The 17,972-nt window shown below is 41.4% G+C and overlaps 1 protein-coding gene across 5 annotated transcripts in view; it reads left to right on the plus strand.

Moving 5' to 3' along the window:
• Positions 1–2,510: 2,510 nt before the first annotated feature.
• Positions 2,511–17,972, plus strand: part of JPH1 (junctophilin 1) — an 83,267-nt gene continuing 67,805 nt past the window's right edge. For 4 of the 5 annotated variants that reach the window (XM_021530589.2, XM_021530590.2, XM_021530592.2 and 1 more), the window contains exons 1-2: positions 2,511–3,057; positions 9,326–10,082. In XM_021530589.2, the coding sequence (XP_021386264.1) occupies positions 2,679–3,057; positions 9,326–10,082 (1,136 nt within the window). In that variant the 5' untranslated portion in view covers positions 2,511–2,678. Of the gene's footprint in view, positions 3,058–9,325; positions 10,083–11,852; positions 17,546–17,972 lie in introns of those variants that run through there. The other variant, XM_077783179.1, reaches the window with a different exon arrangement.

Genomic DNA, 17,972 nt, shown 5'->3' on the forward strand with positions numbered 1-17,972 from the left:
CTTGGCAAAGGATTTGCACAACTGTGATTATTGTCTCGGCAGAGGGACAAAGCTGGTCCTTCAAAGAAACAGCTCAGATCCACAGAGGAGCTGGGCAAATCTCCCATTCCCTCACCAGAGCACCTCTTCCACTGCCGAAGAGCAGCAGCACCATCTGGATTTGCTAATCCATTTTCACACCTCACCTCTGCTCCCCTCCGTGCTGGTTGTGTTCTGGCTGTGCACAGGGCACAGAATTGTTGTCCAAGGCAATTCTGACTTTACACCTCATTTATGCACACAGCACCCAGAAACACCATGCAATGCAACAGTAGCCCCATAACAGACATACCCAATGCTCAGCAGCTCCAGTTCAATTGTGACAACTTCAAAAAAGTCTGCTCATATAAAAAATAACATGCAGTTATGAATAGGCAACATCCATGCCTAGAAAATTCTACACCAGTATAAATTATTATGCATGCTGACTTCCAACAGGTGGTTCTCCAAACCATACAGTGTTTCAATATTCCCTAATGGTGTTCAAACATTACAGGGCTTTATCTTCTGTCGGAAGAAAGAAAACAGGAAATAAATTGAGTGAAAATAGTAAACTCCTCAAAGAACATGCATTGTCACCACTATTGTTTCCAATCTTTTTCTTGAGGAAGAAATGCAAGGCATGTAGGGCATAAAACTCATTAAGCTCAAGCAATACACAGAGAATACTGCACTGTATCTTCTTCAGCAATCCCACCCACTGCAATATTTTCAGACTTCCCCTCCATTTGCAATAACAGCTTTCCAAAAATACCATATTGCAGTGAAGGTCTGTCCTTAACTTCAGCACACTTTGAAGCCTTGTCCAAAGATACGTGGAAGACTGCATGTCTGTGTTACAGAAACAACATTTTTGTCTGGTTTGTACGCTCCAAAACAATGGAACAAAATTTTCTGGGCTCAAAGGGGCATTGAAAGCTTCTCCATCTTCTTGTGAAAAGGCACAAGTCTTTGACTGTGTCCTTTTGTCTTTGTACATATGCACCGAAATGTGTGCACTGTCTTCTACCGCCACGTGTTCAAGCAGAACTAGAAATCCTCTTACAGCACAGAAAGAAGGCTTTGAAGCACACACTTCTTATGATGACAGGAGACAACAGTATCAGTTATGGCGCCCAGCTCTCCCCTAGAAAGAGCAGAAATACTTTCCCACTAAACTGTGTAAACCTGGCATAAAAATGTACACGGAAGAGTGTGTTGTGAAGCACAAAGTTTGAAAATTTATTCATGTAACATGGGTATGTTTAATATGTGCAGTACGTTAATTTCATTTAGGTCTAAGACAAAACTGCTTACATTTGGGCTGAATTTGGCAGATTTCTGGAGCTTGACCATTTCAATTTCTAATGTCTTGAATTCAAATCTTCCACTTGCAATTATATTTCTAGCTACTAAGATAGCCATTATTTCTCCGCTTTTCCAAATAATCTGTGTCCAGATAGTACCATGACCCATGATTAACAAATATGAATCATGCTTCTAACAAAATCCCCATTGAAAAAGGTTTTCTTTCATATTTTTTTCCAGTCCTGGTCTGTGACTGTGAAAGAACAGAAAGCCAGGACACCATGACAGAAGCTTTCAGTCCCTTCCCCGCTATTCTCTCTGCAATTTCTATGCTTGTGTATTTCTCCTGTTATTTGTCCTTACAATTTTTTATCTGATTATCAAATATCTGGCAAAGAAGTACTTGGCAGCATTTAGAGCTCTTCAGTCGCTTGATGACCGCGGAGCTTATGGCATAATAAGAGGCTCCTAATGAAGTTCCCAGCCGTGCTGTCCATGAAAAGCCTCAATACCACTCACGTTCTTTTTGCCCCGTATTTCTCCACCCCTGGAACTTGGTGGCCTCCATATATGATTTGGAAAATGAACAAAACACAACTTGGTTGTGCTCTTTATGCACAATTTCGGCTTAAACCTCGTCTTCAAGCTCAGGGCAAGTAAGAAATAAATAAAAATTAAAAAAGAAAAACCCAAACAAACCAAAAAACAAAACAAAACAAAGAATCACAAGTATCACTCGGAAGCCCTCTCTTTTTGCCTACTTGTTGCAGGTGCTAGCAGGTGTAGCATCAACCTGCCCGGGACCCCGAGGGGCGGGCAGGGCCGAGGCGGGCCAGGGCACGGAGCCACCGCCGCCCCCCGGGCATGGCGGGGCCCCGGCCCGGCCCGGCCCGGCCCGGCCTGCGCGCTCCCGGCGCGCCCCGCCCCGGGCCGCGCGCCCCCGACCAGCGTGGGGGCACCTTTTCCCGGGAGCAGAAAGCACGCGGAGACCGCCCCGGGAGCGAGCGGGCCACGGCGGCTGCTCCCGGGGATCAGCCCGCCCCGGCGCGGCCGCAGCCCCAGCCCGCCCCAGGGCGCGCACCTGCCCCGCGGCAGCGGCGCGGCCACACCGGGGGCGGGCCCGGGCTGAGCGGAGGGGCGGGCGGGGAGGAGCGGGGGGCGGGCGCCGCTCGCCGCCGCGGGGCTGCGGCTGGGCTGGGCGCGGGCGGCCGGCCGGCGGAGCGCTCGCAGTCGCGGGAACGCCGGGGCTGTCGGTCGGGCGGCGGGCGGGAAGGGAAGGCAAGGCAAGGCAGGCGGAGCAGGGAAGGCGGGCGGGAGGCGGCGGCGGCGCCGCGCTCGCCCCGCTGCCCTGGATGACGGGCGGCCGGTTCGACTTCGACGATGGCGGCACCTACTGCGGCGGCTGGGAGGACGGTAAAGCCCACGGGCACGGCATTTGCACCGGCCCCAAGGGGCAGGGCGAGTATGCCGGCTCCTGGTCCCACGGCTTCGAGGTGGCGGGCGGCTACACCTGGCCCAGCGGCAACACCTACCTGGGCTACTGGGCGCAGGGCAAGCGCCACGGGCTGGGCGTGGAGACGAAGGGCAGGTGGATGTACCGCGGCGAGTGGTCTCACGGTTTCAAGGGGCGCTACGGGGTGCGGCAGAGCCTCAGCACGCCGGCCCGCTACGAGGGCACCTGGAGCAACGGGCTGCAGGACGGATACGGCGTGGAGACCTACGGGGACGGAGGTGGGCGCCGGCGGGGGGCGCCCCGCGCGCGGCGGCGCCGCGGCGGGCGGGCATGGGGGTGGGGGGCCGCGCCTGCGTGGGCGCGCCGCGGGCAGGGCCCGTCCTTCACCCCGCGCTCGGACCGCCGCCCTCGCACCGCGGTCGCTTCTCCTGCCCCTGCCCGCGGCCGTGCGCCTTTCCCGGCAACGTTCGCTCGGCGCCCCCGAGGCCCCGCTGGCGGCGGGGGAGCGCCACAGGTGCCTGGCGCCCGCCCCGCCCCGCTCCGCGAGGAGCCGGCTGCGCTCCGAGCGCGCTGAGCTGTCCGGACTCAGCGCTTTCTCCCGGCCAGCTGGTAGAAATCCGCATTACGGCCGCCTGCAGACGGCTTTCCTTTCTCCCCGCCGAGGCGGCTCACGGGCTCCCTGCCCGAGGCAGCGATGGCCGGGTGGCCGCGCCCGGCCCGGGGAGCGCAGGCACCGCGAGCCCCGGCACCTCGCCCCCCGCGCACCGCGTTCGTGCGGGAACGGCGAGAACCTGTTACAATGGAGCCCTTGTGTCGCGCTGGCGTGCGGGCTTTGTGCGCTCGGCTTGTAAACAGGAGGCTGGAGCTAATGGAGTGGGGACGCAGCTTGCGTAAAATCAATGAAACTTGGGTCCACCCTCGTATCATAACTCCCGTCTTTACCGAAATACGGGGTAGTTTGAAGCATTCTGTTCAAAGCAGGAGGTGTGCAGTGCAGTCGCACAGACCTGCCTCTCACACCCTTCCCCACGACAAAGCCGGTGTCCCAGGGCTGAGCCCGCGGTGGGCTGCGGGGCGGCCGCGGCGGTTCGCGCTCTGCTGAAGGAGGCAGCGGTCACCTCGGGGTGCAGTGAGGTTAGCGAGCCCTGGAGCTTACCTGGGCGCTCGCTCACAGTTCTTGCACCTCTGTCACTTCATGCTCTGCGCGATAAATAAGCTTAATACTCTTCAATTCAGCCTTTGCTGCTGTAATGTCATTGGCCTCGCTGGAAGTGCCACCTGCAACTTCTGTAGAGTTGCTCTTCACCTAGGAACAAGGGGGCAGGTTTGGTCTGTTGTACAGGAGGAAAAACGGGTCTCAGTTTTAGGACTAGAGAGTTGCTGGGGTTTTTTTTTACAGAAATGCTGCTTGCTTCAGGGTTCAGAAACGTGTTCAGTTAACAGGCAAGTAATAGAATTTACCAAAATCAGAGGTACTGTTCACGTAATGTGGCTAAAGGACTGACCCATGTATCAGCTCTCAGCTGATGCTTTTGCTGGTTTCTTCAAAGAATTTTGTCTCATCATCTCTGGTCAAACTTTCAGGAGAATTGGTATTTTTGTATTAAGCAGAAAATTAGATATTTGCAGTTGGGCTCCTATTTTTTTCTTTTCCAAAATAGAAAATGTAGCAAGTTGGTAAGATTCAGTTCTTTCAGACAAGGAGATGTGCAGTGGGTTTTTTACCTTTCTGTCCCCTTGTTTAGAGATATTTGTAGCTGTCCAAAAATTGTTTCCTGGTGTGGAAAGTTCTGCTATCCAAAGGCAGCTATGTTTGTGGATGAATAAAAATAAAATAAAATTTTTAAAAATACACCACCAAAATCAAAGTATGGAAGCGATCAGAATTTCAATTTCACTTTCATCACACAATGCACTTTTCATTTTTATTATATTTGTTTTGGCTAATTGCGAGCAGTGGCTTTTTTTTTCCCTCTCCCTTCCCTTCTGGAAAAGTAGATTGCCATTCCAGTAAATCTTCTAGAAATCATTTTCTCAAATTGAAGTTGTTTTAATCCTTTTTTCTTTAGGTTTCTTGTGGTTTAAAAAAAAAATCTTAATATAGTGCTGGTTATTGGAGGTAAATTCTCTCAATATTTAGACTTGGAACAACATATGAAGGATCCAGTTCACACCCTTAGCTGAAATCTGTTGTCATGACTCGCGTTTTGCATGTTGCAGCTCATACAAACAGAGGGTGTGAAGTCCCATTGATTTTAATGAAAGTAGTCATGAATGAAGCAGAGCAATACGTCATAGATGTTTGCAGATGTGCTTTTGTTTCCATGCTCTGGGAACAATAGATGTATTTGCACACCAGAACAACATCTGAAATGGGTTTATAAGGAAACCAGATTTACACATGTATCTTTAACATAATTTAAAACAGTTGCAGGAAAACTCTCTTCATGAATACCAGAGAATACCAGTATAGAGAAATAACTCATTAGACTATGCCAGTTTATTTTCAAACTCACTATAATGCTAGCTTTATAATGCTAGCTCTTTGCTGCTAGCTTTTTGGGGTTTTTGTTTGTTTGTTTGTTTTAGTATATCCCCATGCATTGGTGGCATTATGAGATATCATTGAAGGAGGGAAAAGGAAAATAAGCATTTGACTGTGTTCCTCAGTTTTGCACACAACACTTTTCATGACATGAGTAATATATATCATGCTGTGTTTAGATGCTTAAAATTGTCACTCAGTCAAATCTCTGAGGAAAACACTGTGACTTATAAACCATGATACTTCATTCATTGCATGTGATTACATTGGGCTTTCAAGTGGCCCATCTATCTGTCCCCTGCAGCAATCTGGGTTTTTGTTCCTCCTTTAAACCTCCTAGGTTTTGTTAATCTGTGTGAAGACGCAAAACCTACCAGAGGAGCGACTGTGGCCTAATTTGAAACTTCAGTATGTTTAAATTGGTTATTTATGGTCCTTCCAACATCAGCAAAAACCAATTGCATGTTGTCATTCCACAGAGGGAGAACGGGAAAAAAACACCCTGAAGCAAAGGTCACATATGTTCATTGATTTCTGTGAGGTCTTCTTTCTAGGTCTATGCTTATTTAATATTTGAGTGAAAAATGCACGCAAAAGTTCTAATGCAACAACTTTTTTAAACTACAGAATATCTAAGTAAAGCATAAGAGCAAGTGGAGTAATTAAATGGGTCCTTGACCCCTCAGTTTTTTTTCAGAGTGTAGTTTTAAATTTTAGCTGCAAGTGGGCAATGACATTTACAGCTGTAAGATGCACCAAGGGTGTTTTAGAAGGGATGGCACACTGTAACTAAGGAAACAGATTATGAAATTATATCTTAGAACAACTTGCCAACAAAAAGAAAAGGGAAAAAATTACACTTTATAATAGCTCTGAGGCTCAGAATATGAACACCTTTTCAAGAGAACCAATTAAACACCAGATGAATGGTCAGCAGTTGTGGCTGAATGTTTCTTGAGTTACAAAAAGGATAGTAAGCCTAGCTTTTGAAAAATTAGTGCTAAACAATGTTACTATTTTATGGTCAAATATAATTTTTAATTATGTTGTTAATTGCAGTGTTAATTAAAATTTTGATAATTGACCTTTAGAGGAACTGCTTTGAACTATCCTGTAAGGTGAAACAGAATATGGTGTGTTTGTTGATGTATCATTCATATTTATCTCTATCTATAGAGACAGGTAAATACTGCAAATGTTTTCATTGTCATATATGGGAAAAGCTTTTTCATCATGTCTTATACATTATTGTATTTAATTATATTGCAATATACCTTGTCTTGCTTGTTTAAAGATTTCTAAAATGTATGGAATAAGGTGATGCAGTTAAAGTCTGATATAGTCAGTCAAATTACTGTACAAGATTCCTATATCTACATTCTGGACACTCTCTCCATATGTCATTAAAACACTTTTCCTTTAAAATGTGAGTTGAAAAACCAAGGAAAACTAGTTGGCTTTTCAGTATTAGTATCAGAAGCCTTTCTACTGACAGATCTGTGATGACAGAAATGATAAGTTACCTGCTACACTGCATAAGACTCAGCCTAAATATCTCATACTTTTTAAAGACAAAATGAGTATGAATCTTCCGTTTTCTTTTTTACTGTTTTCTCTTTAGAAGAAGCTGGCATTGATTTTATTTCCCCAATAAAAAGGAAAATTGGACTAGTGGATAGCAGCATATTAATTGTTCTTGTTTTAATGCCCTTAAGGGAAGCAGAAAACACTTCCCTTCTTTCTAGAGTAGTGAAAAATACAAGTCCTAAATTAATTCAGTATTTTTGCGCTTTCCATTGAACACATGTTTATTAATTAAAATATTAGTAAGAAAAAGAGGCTGACCCTTTATACTTCTTTAAAATTCCGTACTGAAATAGTTGATTGTGCTTAAAGTCTGATGTAAGCAGCATGGAGAGCAATAATTATGAGATGCTGCTCTAATGTAATATTGTAGTATAATCAAAATTAAACTTAGATTTGTTATTTCAAAATTAAATTAACAAATGCAGAACAATAAAGTGGTTATACTTTAACAATAAGTGTATTTAGCCAGATTCTTAGTTACAGTATATCATCAGAGATCCCAGAAATAATTAGGGGCAAAATGAAGTAATTTGTGCTCATAAAATATTAATGTATTTCCAGGAATTTACTGTTTATTAAAACAACAAAAAAAAATAGATTGTGGTTGTATATTTGCAGTATTTACAGAACATCAGTGCTTTGTGCTCATGTTTCTATTTGTTCTTCCCCATATGCTGTGTTTTTTAAAATAATCATGTTCCTAGATTCAGCACCCTTACAACCAGTGCAGTAGTAGGTATCCAGGATACAGAGAATGAGAAAGAAACTAAGAAAGTTATTTGTTTGTGTCAGCAGCCATCTGTTAAAACCTTCCACTTGGTAGAATTTTCTACCAACATGAAATAGTTATGTTTTGGAACCTATCTAGTATTTTATAATAGCAAAAACAGACTTAGCAAATTTAATTATGTGTTAACACTGAAATACAAGTTAGCAGAAGAGGTAAAGAGTAAGGCAGTACTTGACCGATGTGGACACATACACAACCAAACCAGTAGGTATATATAAAATTTTTGTAAAAATATTTGTGAAGTACCTGCAGTTAAAGATGTAGATCCAAGATCCATTTGCTTTGAGATTCAATCACTGAATTTGACATTTGATATTTAGTTCTCTGAATAGTTAATAGGTGCTCCAGTTGAAGCCAATCAAAATCTTAAAAAAATTAAAGATTGCTTATTCATCCCTCTGTAAAAAATATTCAAAATAGCCTTAAAAATAAAACCAAAAACTCAGCACTAGCTGGGTGAGCATTTTCATTTTAAGAAGCTTAAAGTAGTTTAGTGGGAATTAGAGTGAAATTACATCACAAAATAAGTTATCTTCTACTTGCTAGTTACCGTATCCATGCAACCTTCCTTTGGAGCCTCTGGTAGAAATGGCCTTCAGGCAGCAGACACTGGCAAGTGCCAAAATGAAAATGCCTTTCAAGAATATAAGAAGAAAAATTGCTGTAGTAATCTGATAAAGGTGGGGTTTGGCTCCAGTGCAACTTTGCATGGTCATCTATGACTTTTCATATCGTATACCATATTCCCTCCTTACATTGCTGTTTAAAACTTTTTACAAGAGTAGTTACGATTAAATGTTTGCTAGAATGTTGTGCAATGTTGTGTTACTGCCTTGCCTTTCTTCACGTACTGCAGAACAACTAAAAGGCAAAAAAAAGGCTAAAGAATTAATGCTTTTGATCCCTCTGTCAGAACATAAGGCAGAATGCAGTGCATGTTTATGTACTGGGGATACCAGAAAGTGTTGGTATGAAGAACTCATAAGGAAAAAAGGGGTCCTAAGGTTTTGTTCATTCATTCAAATCTGCACAAAATTTTTAAAAGATTTAATTTTACAATGGAGGTTTATGACAGTGGATCCAAGAGCCCATCTGAAAACAATCTGTCCAATAACTCCTGACAAGGTGAGGTCTGTAGTCACCTTAAACCCACAATAACAGAATGGTTACTTTTCCTACTTGCTCTTTCTGTGGGCAGCTGGGAACAAGAGCTGTAAGTGTCCTGCTTTCTCCCTTCTCTCTAGCCCTCTCTTCCTCTTCAGCTGACTACATATAATGTGTGTCTGTTTCTGCTGGCCACATTCCTATCAGTCCTCCTTAAAAAAATGTTGAGAGAGTCCTACTTTAGAAATTTCTCCCAATTTTTTGTCTCCCGGACAGATCCATTAAAAAATGCTTATGATTATAGTTATTGTGTTACTTGCCAAAATAAATCAGCTGTGAAAGGGAAGGATTTGCTTAAAATAATTTATAAGAAAAGCAAGTAACAAAAGTAGTTTGTCTGTGTCCTGTGCATCTCTTCTTGCCAAAATCAGAGCTGGCAATGTAGTGTTTCTTGTAGCATATTTGATGGAGAGGGCTAGGTAAACTGCTTCCTAAATTTAACTTCTTATTACTTTGAAAGGTACCTACCAGGGGCAGTGGACAGGAGGGATGAGACATGGATACGGTGTACGTCAGAGTGTACCCTATGGCATGGCCACTGTGATCCGTTCACCTCTCCGAACATCTCTGGCGTCACTTCGAAGTGAGCAGAGCAATGGCACTGTTCTGCATGACGTCACTTCTGACAGTCCGGCTGGAACAAGAGGAGGATTTGTGCTCAATTTTCACAGTGATCCAGAAGCCATGGGCATTAAGAAAAAAGGAGGCTTATTCAGAAGAGGATCCCTTCTTGGTAGTATAAAACTTAGAAAATCGGAGTCTAGGTCATCGATATCTAGCAAACGGAGCTCTGTAAGGAGCGATGCTGCTATGAGCAGGATTAGTTCTAGTGATGCCAACTCTACGATTAGTTTTGGAGATGGTGACTGTGATTATAGCCCTCTGGAAGACCATGTTGATGCTACCACTACAGAAGCCTATATGGGTGAATGGAAGAACGACAAGCGCAGCGGTTTTGGTATCAGTGAGCGTTCAAATGGTATGAAATACGAAGGAGAGTGGCTGAATAACAGGAGGCATGGATATGGATGTACCATGTTTCCAGATGGCACCAAAGAAGAGGGAAAGTACAAAAATAACATTTTGGTCCGTGGAATAAGAAAGCAACTTATACCAATACGAAACACAAAAACTAGAGAAAAGGTGGATAGAGCAATAGAGGGTGCACAGCGAGCAGCTGCCATGGCAAGAACCAAAGTGGAAATTGCAACCTCAAGGTAAGTTATCAAATAGAAGTTTATAAACCTTTGTGTTAGTGAACACTTGCTGACATTTCAGTTTCACGTGTGTAGCTCTGTTGACTTTAGTAGCATTACGCATGTGAAACTTAGAATTTCGGCTCATTTGAGTAAATATTTTGTGTTTGTTCCACAATATATTGTAAAAGCAAATTTCTGTTCTTGATACATGTCTGCTTTCTCTCAAGACCTGCTGCATTATGCCTTTAAATCTGTTTGGAAAATAAAACTGGTGAGGAAAGTAGTGAATGATACGGGGCATATGAGGTAAAGTTTGAATATTTTCCCATAACCATGCTCCAGTTATGCTTATGTTATTCCCAGGTTTTTTGGTAGCATCTGAAACTCACTGAAGTTGCCCATTTGACAATAGGCATCTTAAGATGCATCCCTTTTTCTGAGAAACGGTGGTAGGAACAGCATAAGAATAATGGTCAAGGATGTTGTGCTTAGAGGCTGTTGATTTGGTTGCCAGGGCAGTATCTGCTGAAAGAGTTCTTTATGAGGACCCTTCCATTTTGGAGCATGCTTCTCCTCAACTCATCTGATCATACAACCACCACATCAGATAGTGGAGGTCAGCTCTCCCTGTGCCTCTGACAAATTTTTGAGATGGGAGAAATGTATGGGTATTGGTAGTGGAGGTAGTGGAAGAAAGTGTAATTTTCCCTTTGAATTGCTAACCAACAACCAAGCAAAGTTGCTTGAAATGGAATTATTGCAAATTAAATCAGTACAGACAATTTTAATTGGTTTTATTGTTAAGTTTGAGAGCTCTTTAAAAAGCTATTTCATTTTTATTGCCTTCCAATAAGTTTCTGTGGCAGTTTATCTATTGATAGCTTTCGTTTGTTTCCTCAGGCAGGCTTTTCTTGAAATATGCTTTGAATAAAAAAAAAAAAAAGAGCCCAGAATGTGCATAAAAGAAAATCTTCACACTATTTTAGAAAGTGGATTTCACATTACTCTTCGAGCTTAACAACTGCTTCCTAATTTAGTATGGTCACTAGTGTGTCCCCAGTGACTACCCTTTTCCTGACAGTTCTAAGAAATACAGAAAATACAAAAAACTGCTTAACTGGGAGAGCTTGAATATATAAAATGCTCACGGCAAGAGGTAGTTGAGACACTGAGATGAAGAATCTAGCATACCGTTAAAGGATCTTTCTGAGAACTAGTCATGTAAGTAACAAAAGTGTAGCATATGCTTGGTTACTTCTATAAGTATATATAAGGCATTATATGATAGCATACCATATTAGTAAAGCAGATCAGTAATACCTAACTTTAAGAAAGTACTAGGTCCCATTCATGTTATGTCACTACATAATAAGCCCTAGTTTTAACAGAAAAAAACCTGGGTGGGATGTGTGGAAAGGGGGAGCTACCCTCTGAGTCTGTGTAAAGCTACTAAAAAGCTGTTGTCTTGAGACCATTACATTCCAAGACATGGTGTATGCACTTCCTCTTCAAGAAGTGTCTCTGAAGTGTTTTGTTTGCTTTTCCTTCCCTTTGCTTTTAGGTGGAGGACAGAGTTCGAATTGCTTCTTTTGGAACAATTTATCAAAACAATGTTGATTTCTTGAAAATATGTTTTTGAAGTTGTAGTGCAGCAGAAGTCGTAGTGCATCTGTGACCAGGGGCAGTCTCTCCCTTTGGTTTCTCAGCTAAAAATCTCTCTGAAACACTCCCATGACTACCAGGATAGACAGCAAGATCACAGATTCAGGTGTTCTCTCTTTTTAGTAGCCACTGCACCAACTGTGCTGACACTGATTCAAAGGCCGAGAGACCTGACACCAAGCTGGGCAACATCAGGCACGAAGGTAACATTAGCTTCTACTTCTCAGGGCATGTTGGACTCCCTTAGTAAGAAGGACAAGGCCTCTCCTATCTCACAAATTTTCAGACTTGTTTTGAGCATCTACCAGTAGGAGCAAGGCCATGGGCCCTGGTGACTTAAAGAACTGACTTTCCCAAACTATCTTTACCAAGTTTTTACCAAACTGATATATTAATAATACAGTAATTCTTTGAACCGTAGCATTCTTGCAATGTCTTCCTAGATGAATATGAGGAGGGAGGTCTTGTCTGTTTCCTGACAATTACTACTGCACAAAAAAGCCTAGGAGAAGTGCCTTCTGTAATTTGTCTAATGTGTAATAAATACAAAGGTGGTTCTGCCCATGTGGCATAACCTCTCTGCACAGTGGCCTTCTGTGTTTCAGACTGGACAGATATCAGCAGCACTTTGTGCTTGCTGTAGATTTCCATTCCCTTAGTTGAAGAACTCACTAGATAGACCTTTTCTCACCCCAAAAACCATTGAACCAAAGAGGTAGAAATCTTAACTCTCATCCAGATACCTTCCTTTTCAGTGCAGCTTGGAGTTGTATGCTATTCTTCCTGCATTGTTTATTCCCAAAATATTTGTTCAGCCAAATGGACACACACCATACTCCTCTTGATAGCTCCCTGCTGGTCATGACAGGCTAGGCTGGTAGTTTGACCTGTGACAGATGTCCAAATAGTCTTCAACGAGACCAGCCACTGTTTTGCTTTATATTCCCAATGTCTTTTTATGTCTCAAAGTCATCTTCAGTAATCTGTGTAATCTTCCTTTGTCTAAAGTGACAGTTTTATACACAAAGGAAAATATAAAAGTTGGGATAAGTAGTGCTTCTCTGAACCTGAAGTTACATTGGCTCTCCTGACTTAACTTTTGAGTTTTTGAGCTATTTGTACTGAGGTGTTTTGAAAATTACAGCAGCATTTTGCAAAAGATAGCAGATTGCAACATTATGTGATGTATAAAAAACTGCTGTATCTGGGAAATAATTACTAGCTTCTGCTACACAGGTGTGTATTCAAAACAGATTAGAAATTAGCAATGAATATTTTTTTTAATTACAGTGCAGCTTAATGGATTTGATTGTGTATTAGTTTTACCAGCTGTATTGAAGGAAAAATGTTTTGCCATAAATATAAAAATCACAGAATTTGAGAAACTTCAAAAGTATGTTCATTACTTTCCCTTTTCAAAACTTTTAAGGTGCCTTTAAAAAAATATCATTATTATGGAGAGTAATTCAAATTCATCTTTAATGCATTGTGCTAATAGCAGTCAGGTTTATATACCTTATTTGGAGTCATCCTCTCTAAGACAAGCTGCTTTCCAGAAATATTTGATTATTCTCTATACATGTGAAGTGCTTTAAATGCTGGAAGATGTACTTTCGGAAGATATTAAAAAGCCCCATGTGTTGACTCAACAAGAGTCAAGTGGAAACTCATTTTGAGGATATCATATACTTCTCACTGTAGGGATTTTGAACTTCCTTTTCATCACTGTCATGTGTCTCATTCAAAGGGGATATCCCTCTGCAGTTCAATATAAACTGGAATTAGATTAGGGCACATCTTTCATAGTATGAAAATTACTTAAGTTTTCATTATATTGTATGATATTAACTTTGCCTTCATCAACACTTATGTACAGTAAAAAACTGTATTGTTTCTGAAATTAATTTTCAGAGTTTGAACATAAACTTACCTTATAATACTCAGTGTCACAGGGTGTTTTTGAAATACATCAGTCCTGTAAGTAAACATGAAGCAGTGGAAGGTGAAGGAATGATGTTTGTTTACTAACAACCCTTCATGTTCCGTCTTCTTTCAGAAAAGTGAATTTTAAGCATTCAGAATTGAGCATCTAGAGCCAGGCCTTTTTCTTTTCTTTCAAGTATTTTCTAGCTCATTCTCCCCTTAAAAGGTATTTTCCTTTAAGTGTCAACTCTCTGAGAAAAACAAACTTTGCAAAGACACAGAGGGACATGATAAAAATACAGTCAGGGTAAGAAACATGAACCAGAACATAGTGTATGAAGGAAAAGGGAGAAAGAAATCAAAAGTGAAAAATATTTCCGTGTTGCTACTTTCTTTACATTTAATTGAACTTTCAGGTCATAAAACAGAATCAAGAATTTAAACTTCTCCTTTTTCACAGAAGCTAAATACTTACAATTACTTTAAAGTTTTTAGTGAGTTTTAAGTGAAGTGTATGTATTGTCATAATATGCCATAAGAACTTGTGACCACCTTAAAAGCAATATTGTAATGGGCTCTCATTACATGAGCACCTGAGATTTGGTGAAGCATAATGGTTCCTTTGTGTTAGGCACTGCACAAACAAATTATGCTGTCTGGAGACCTTGCAGTCTGTGAAAATGGCAGTGCCCAACAGATGAAAAGAAGCTGGTAAAAGACTGGATTGGGAGAACAAGATAACAGTAAAATCAATATCTTGCTATTAATAGTATGGAGCAGTTCCTCCTTGTTAATTAGCTGTCTGTGCTCAGACAGCAGTGACTAGCAAGCCTCTAGTCACTCTAGTGCTCCTTTTAAGTGGAACACTGAAGGGGGATTAACTGGCATCTTCTGCAGTGATTTCTTTTTCAGAGCAGCTTTTTTAGACAGCTCAGTTTTATTTTTAACATGTTTGTGTCCAAGTCCACAGATGCTAGAGCTAAATTTCAGCTTTTATTTTTTTAATAGAAACTACTGAAACCTGGGTTGTGATCCTGTCTCACAAGCAGGCTGCTTTGTTCTGCATGGCTCCCAAAGAGTCTTGAGCTGTTAGAAGTGGGAGCAAGAGGAAGGTGCAGCTGGATTGACTTGGTACTGGAGACCCGGAATAACAATTTTGTTTGGGAGTGAACCCACCTTCACAGCATGGACTTTCTTGGGTCCCTGCTCTTCCTTGCAGTCATCATGGCCTGGAACCAGATGTGGGTAATGTCCAATGCTGAGGATGAGTCAGAGAACTCCAGGTTACCCTGAGTCCTGGCCTGGTGCTGCCCTAGCCTGGGTTTGGGGACTTGGCATTGGTTTCAATTTGCTAGGCAGCACCTCTGGTTCACAGCTGTCCACCCCAGAGTGTCAGAACCTGTGGTATGTAAATGAACCCAGGATTGTAGAAAGTCTCTGTCTTTCAACCCTGCTGCCAAAGAAGAAGTAGTAAATTGCCTGTGCTGGTTTTCAAGGTTGTTTATTCTTGCTTATCTCTAACATGTTCTGCTGCCCTGCTGCAGGTCTGTCCTGCAGCGTGCGGGGCTCTGCCCCTCAGTGGGATGTTACAAACATTATATACCAGAAACTATGTGTGCTATATTTACAATAATGTACAATAATCTATCATCTACGTTGAACAGTGTGTCCCCAGTCTAAACCAATAGAAAAATGCCAACGCTACAGTGAAACATGGAGGGTATGCAGAAGAAAAAGGACAAGGCATGCCCAATTTCCTCCATCTTGCCTCCTTTGAAGCCCTTATCTAGAATCTGAAAATTCTACTTTTGCACCCGTGCCACACTAATTATTGCTTATATCAAACACTCAGAGCTTGTAATTCATCCTGTAAGTCTGAAAACTCTTTTCCATGGACAGAGATCAGAGACAGTGTCTCTCGGGGCTCTGTACAGGGGGGTTCCTGACCCCCTTGTCAGTGTCCCAGACCAGAGCACCCATGCCCACAGTACAGCAGTTACTTAAGAACCCACTGCTTCTATTTTTCCTAACTTTGATTCAGAGTAAGCTTCAGTATGCTGTGCTGCATGGTGGGGTTGTGTAGAGCGTGTGGAAGTCTCAGGAAACAGTACTAGGTGGTTTATTAGGCAGGTCCTTTGTTGTGTTCATTGCCTTGTGTGACCAGTGTGCTCAGCTTGACCCGAACAAACTGTGATTTCTAGGGAGAGATGAAATTACACACATGTGATAATACAGTTTGTGTCCACACTAGAAGGCAGCTGCCCATCATTCCAAAAAGCATGGAATTATTTGTGCCACACACAGCTTTCCATGATGGATTTAGCTGACTCTACCACTCTCACTTTACTCAAGAAACTAAACTGGACACTTGCAAGCCTGGTGCCTCACACGCCTTGGAGATGCTTTACTTATTATAGCTGAAATATGAACATTGTGTTTAGGAATAGGATCCAGCAAATACCAAAGGTATTTTTATAAGACTGCTTGCTTCAGTACAAAAAGCTGCCTGAGGTTCAAAATGAAATCACTTTTAATCGATTTGCTATATAGTTTGTTTGAAGATAACAAATGAAATGCTGTGGTAAAACTTAAAATAGGTCTTGAGCTACTATAGATAGTAACTTTAAAGTTAATTCTGCATTCTTTATAGAAAACCAAAATGTTCTTTGATTCCTGTGGGAGTAACACCACTAACTTCATTGGGGCACATATTCCCTCAGATTTCAAACACAACTTATTGGTAAAAGAACATAATCTTGTACTAATCCTCAGTTTTTTGCTGGGGAATTAATAATACACCAGTGTAAAACATACAAATCAGATAACATCACTATTTTGTTTTTTACTTTCCTAGCATTTAATGCACCAAGATTACATGGCTGAAAATATGCAAAATTAGTCCTGTAGCATCTCTTAGCTTGAAATTTTAAAAAGCCTCTAGTATTTAGTTTTTTATCAAATTACCTATATCCAAATATACCTGCCTACAGCCATAAGCTTAATAGGGATTTAAGTTTTTTTAAAGCAGTTCTGGTGTGTATCCGGTCTTACCTTGTGTTTGTTAATACAAACAGAATTGTTACTTGAGAGTTGCTTTTCTACATTGTTTGAAATCAGGAGATGGCTAGTACAAGATTGGAAATATTCAGTGCTTTCAGAACATAAATTAAACAATGCTGCACGACTGCTTTTAAAATAACCTTCTAAGAAAGCCTTTTTTTCTGTACAAACATTCTTGAAATATTCTTTATTCGGATGCAAGGGTTTTTTCCCCCAATTTCCAGAGCACTTAATTCAGAAGCAGAGTCAATTTTTGCAGTAGTAGCCCAGCAGATGTACATTACAACATTAAGGCTTTTTTTTAAATGATACTGGGATACACAAAGAGACTAATATTTTTTTGTAGCCACAGAAGATGAGTTGTTAGGCAAATTCTCCCCTTAGTTTTTATACAGCATGTCAGTTTTGATGTGCATTACAACAATTGTTCAAAAGCTAAGCTGCAAATAGCATCTGTCTCTACTGACTTGCAGGAGAGTTTCTGTGATGGAGATACATACCCATTTAAAAACCAAAATCTGGATCATTTGTACTGGTTAGTCATGCATGAACTGTAGAGTTAAGTAATTAGATTTACGTTATTTATTTTTTTATAAAAATACTCTCAAAACCAAAAAGATATTTTGTATTTCTGCTATATCCAGTACAACTGCATACATACATCTAGTGGTACTAGTTGGAGCTTGAGTAATTTACTTGATGTTTTGCTCAAAGACTAAATCAACTCATATAGAACATTCCCAGCTTATTTCTTCCAAGGGATAAGAAACCTTGCTATCATCTAACTGTAACATTGTTAAACAGTATTCTGTAGAGTACCATGTTTCTCACGGAACAGCTACAGCAGAAAAATACTCATTAAAATGATTAATTCATGCCCCCTACATTGATTTAATTTTATATTTGCCAAATAACAATTGATTCATTTTCTCAAAACGGGTGTAGTTCAATGAGTTGTACTGTTTGTTTGAATACTAATGGATAAGTGATACATATTTTGACTTCTCTTCACATTTCTTGTGGTTAATAAATTTTTCTGCTTTATGTAACAGATGTTGGTACATACTTGCGTACACTGACCTGCATTCTTTTGCCTGTCTCACTGTGATCTTCTTATTTCAGTACTCCTCTGTTTGCACTTTGTTTTTCTGCTTTCTTGTTCTTCTGCAGTTCTTTGCTATCATTGTCTGTGGAGATAGAGGCACAATCTCTTTGTGTCTAGGGTCCAGGAAAAAAATTCTCCACTAAAGTTTGCCTCCCTCA

This window comes from Lonchura striata, chromosome 1, assembly GCF_046129695.1.
Source record: "Lonchura striata isolate bLonStr1 chromosome 1, bLonStr1.mat, whole genome shotgun sequence".
Taxonomy (NCBI): domain Eukaryota; kingdom Metazoa; phylum Chordata; class Aves; order Passeriformes; family Estrildidae; genus Lonchura; species Lonchura striata.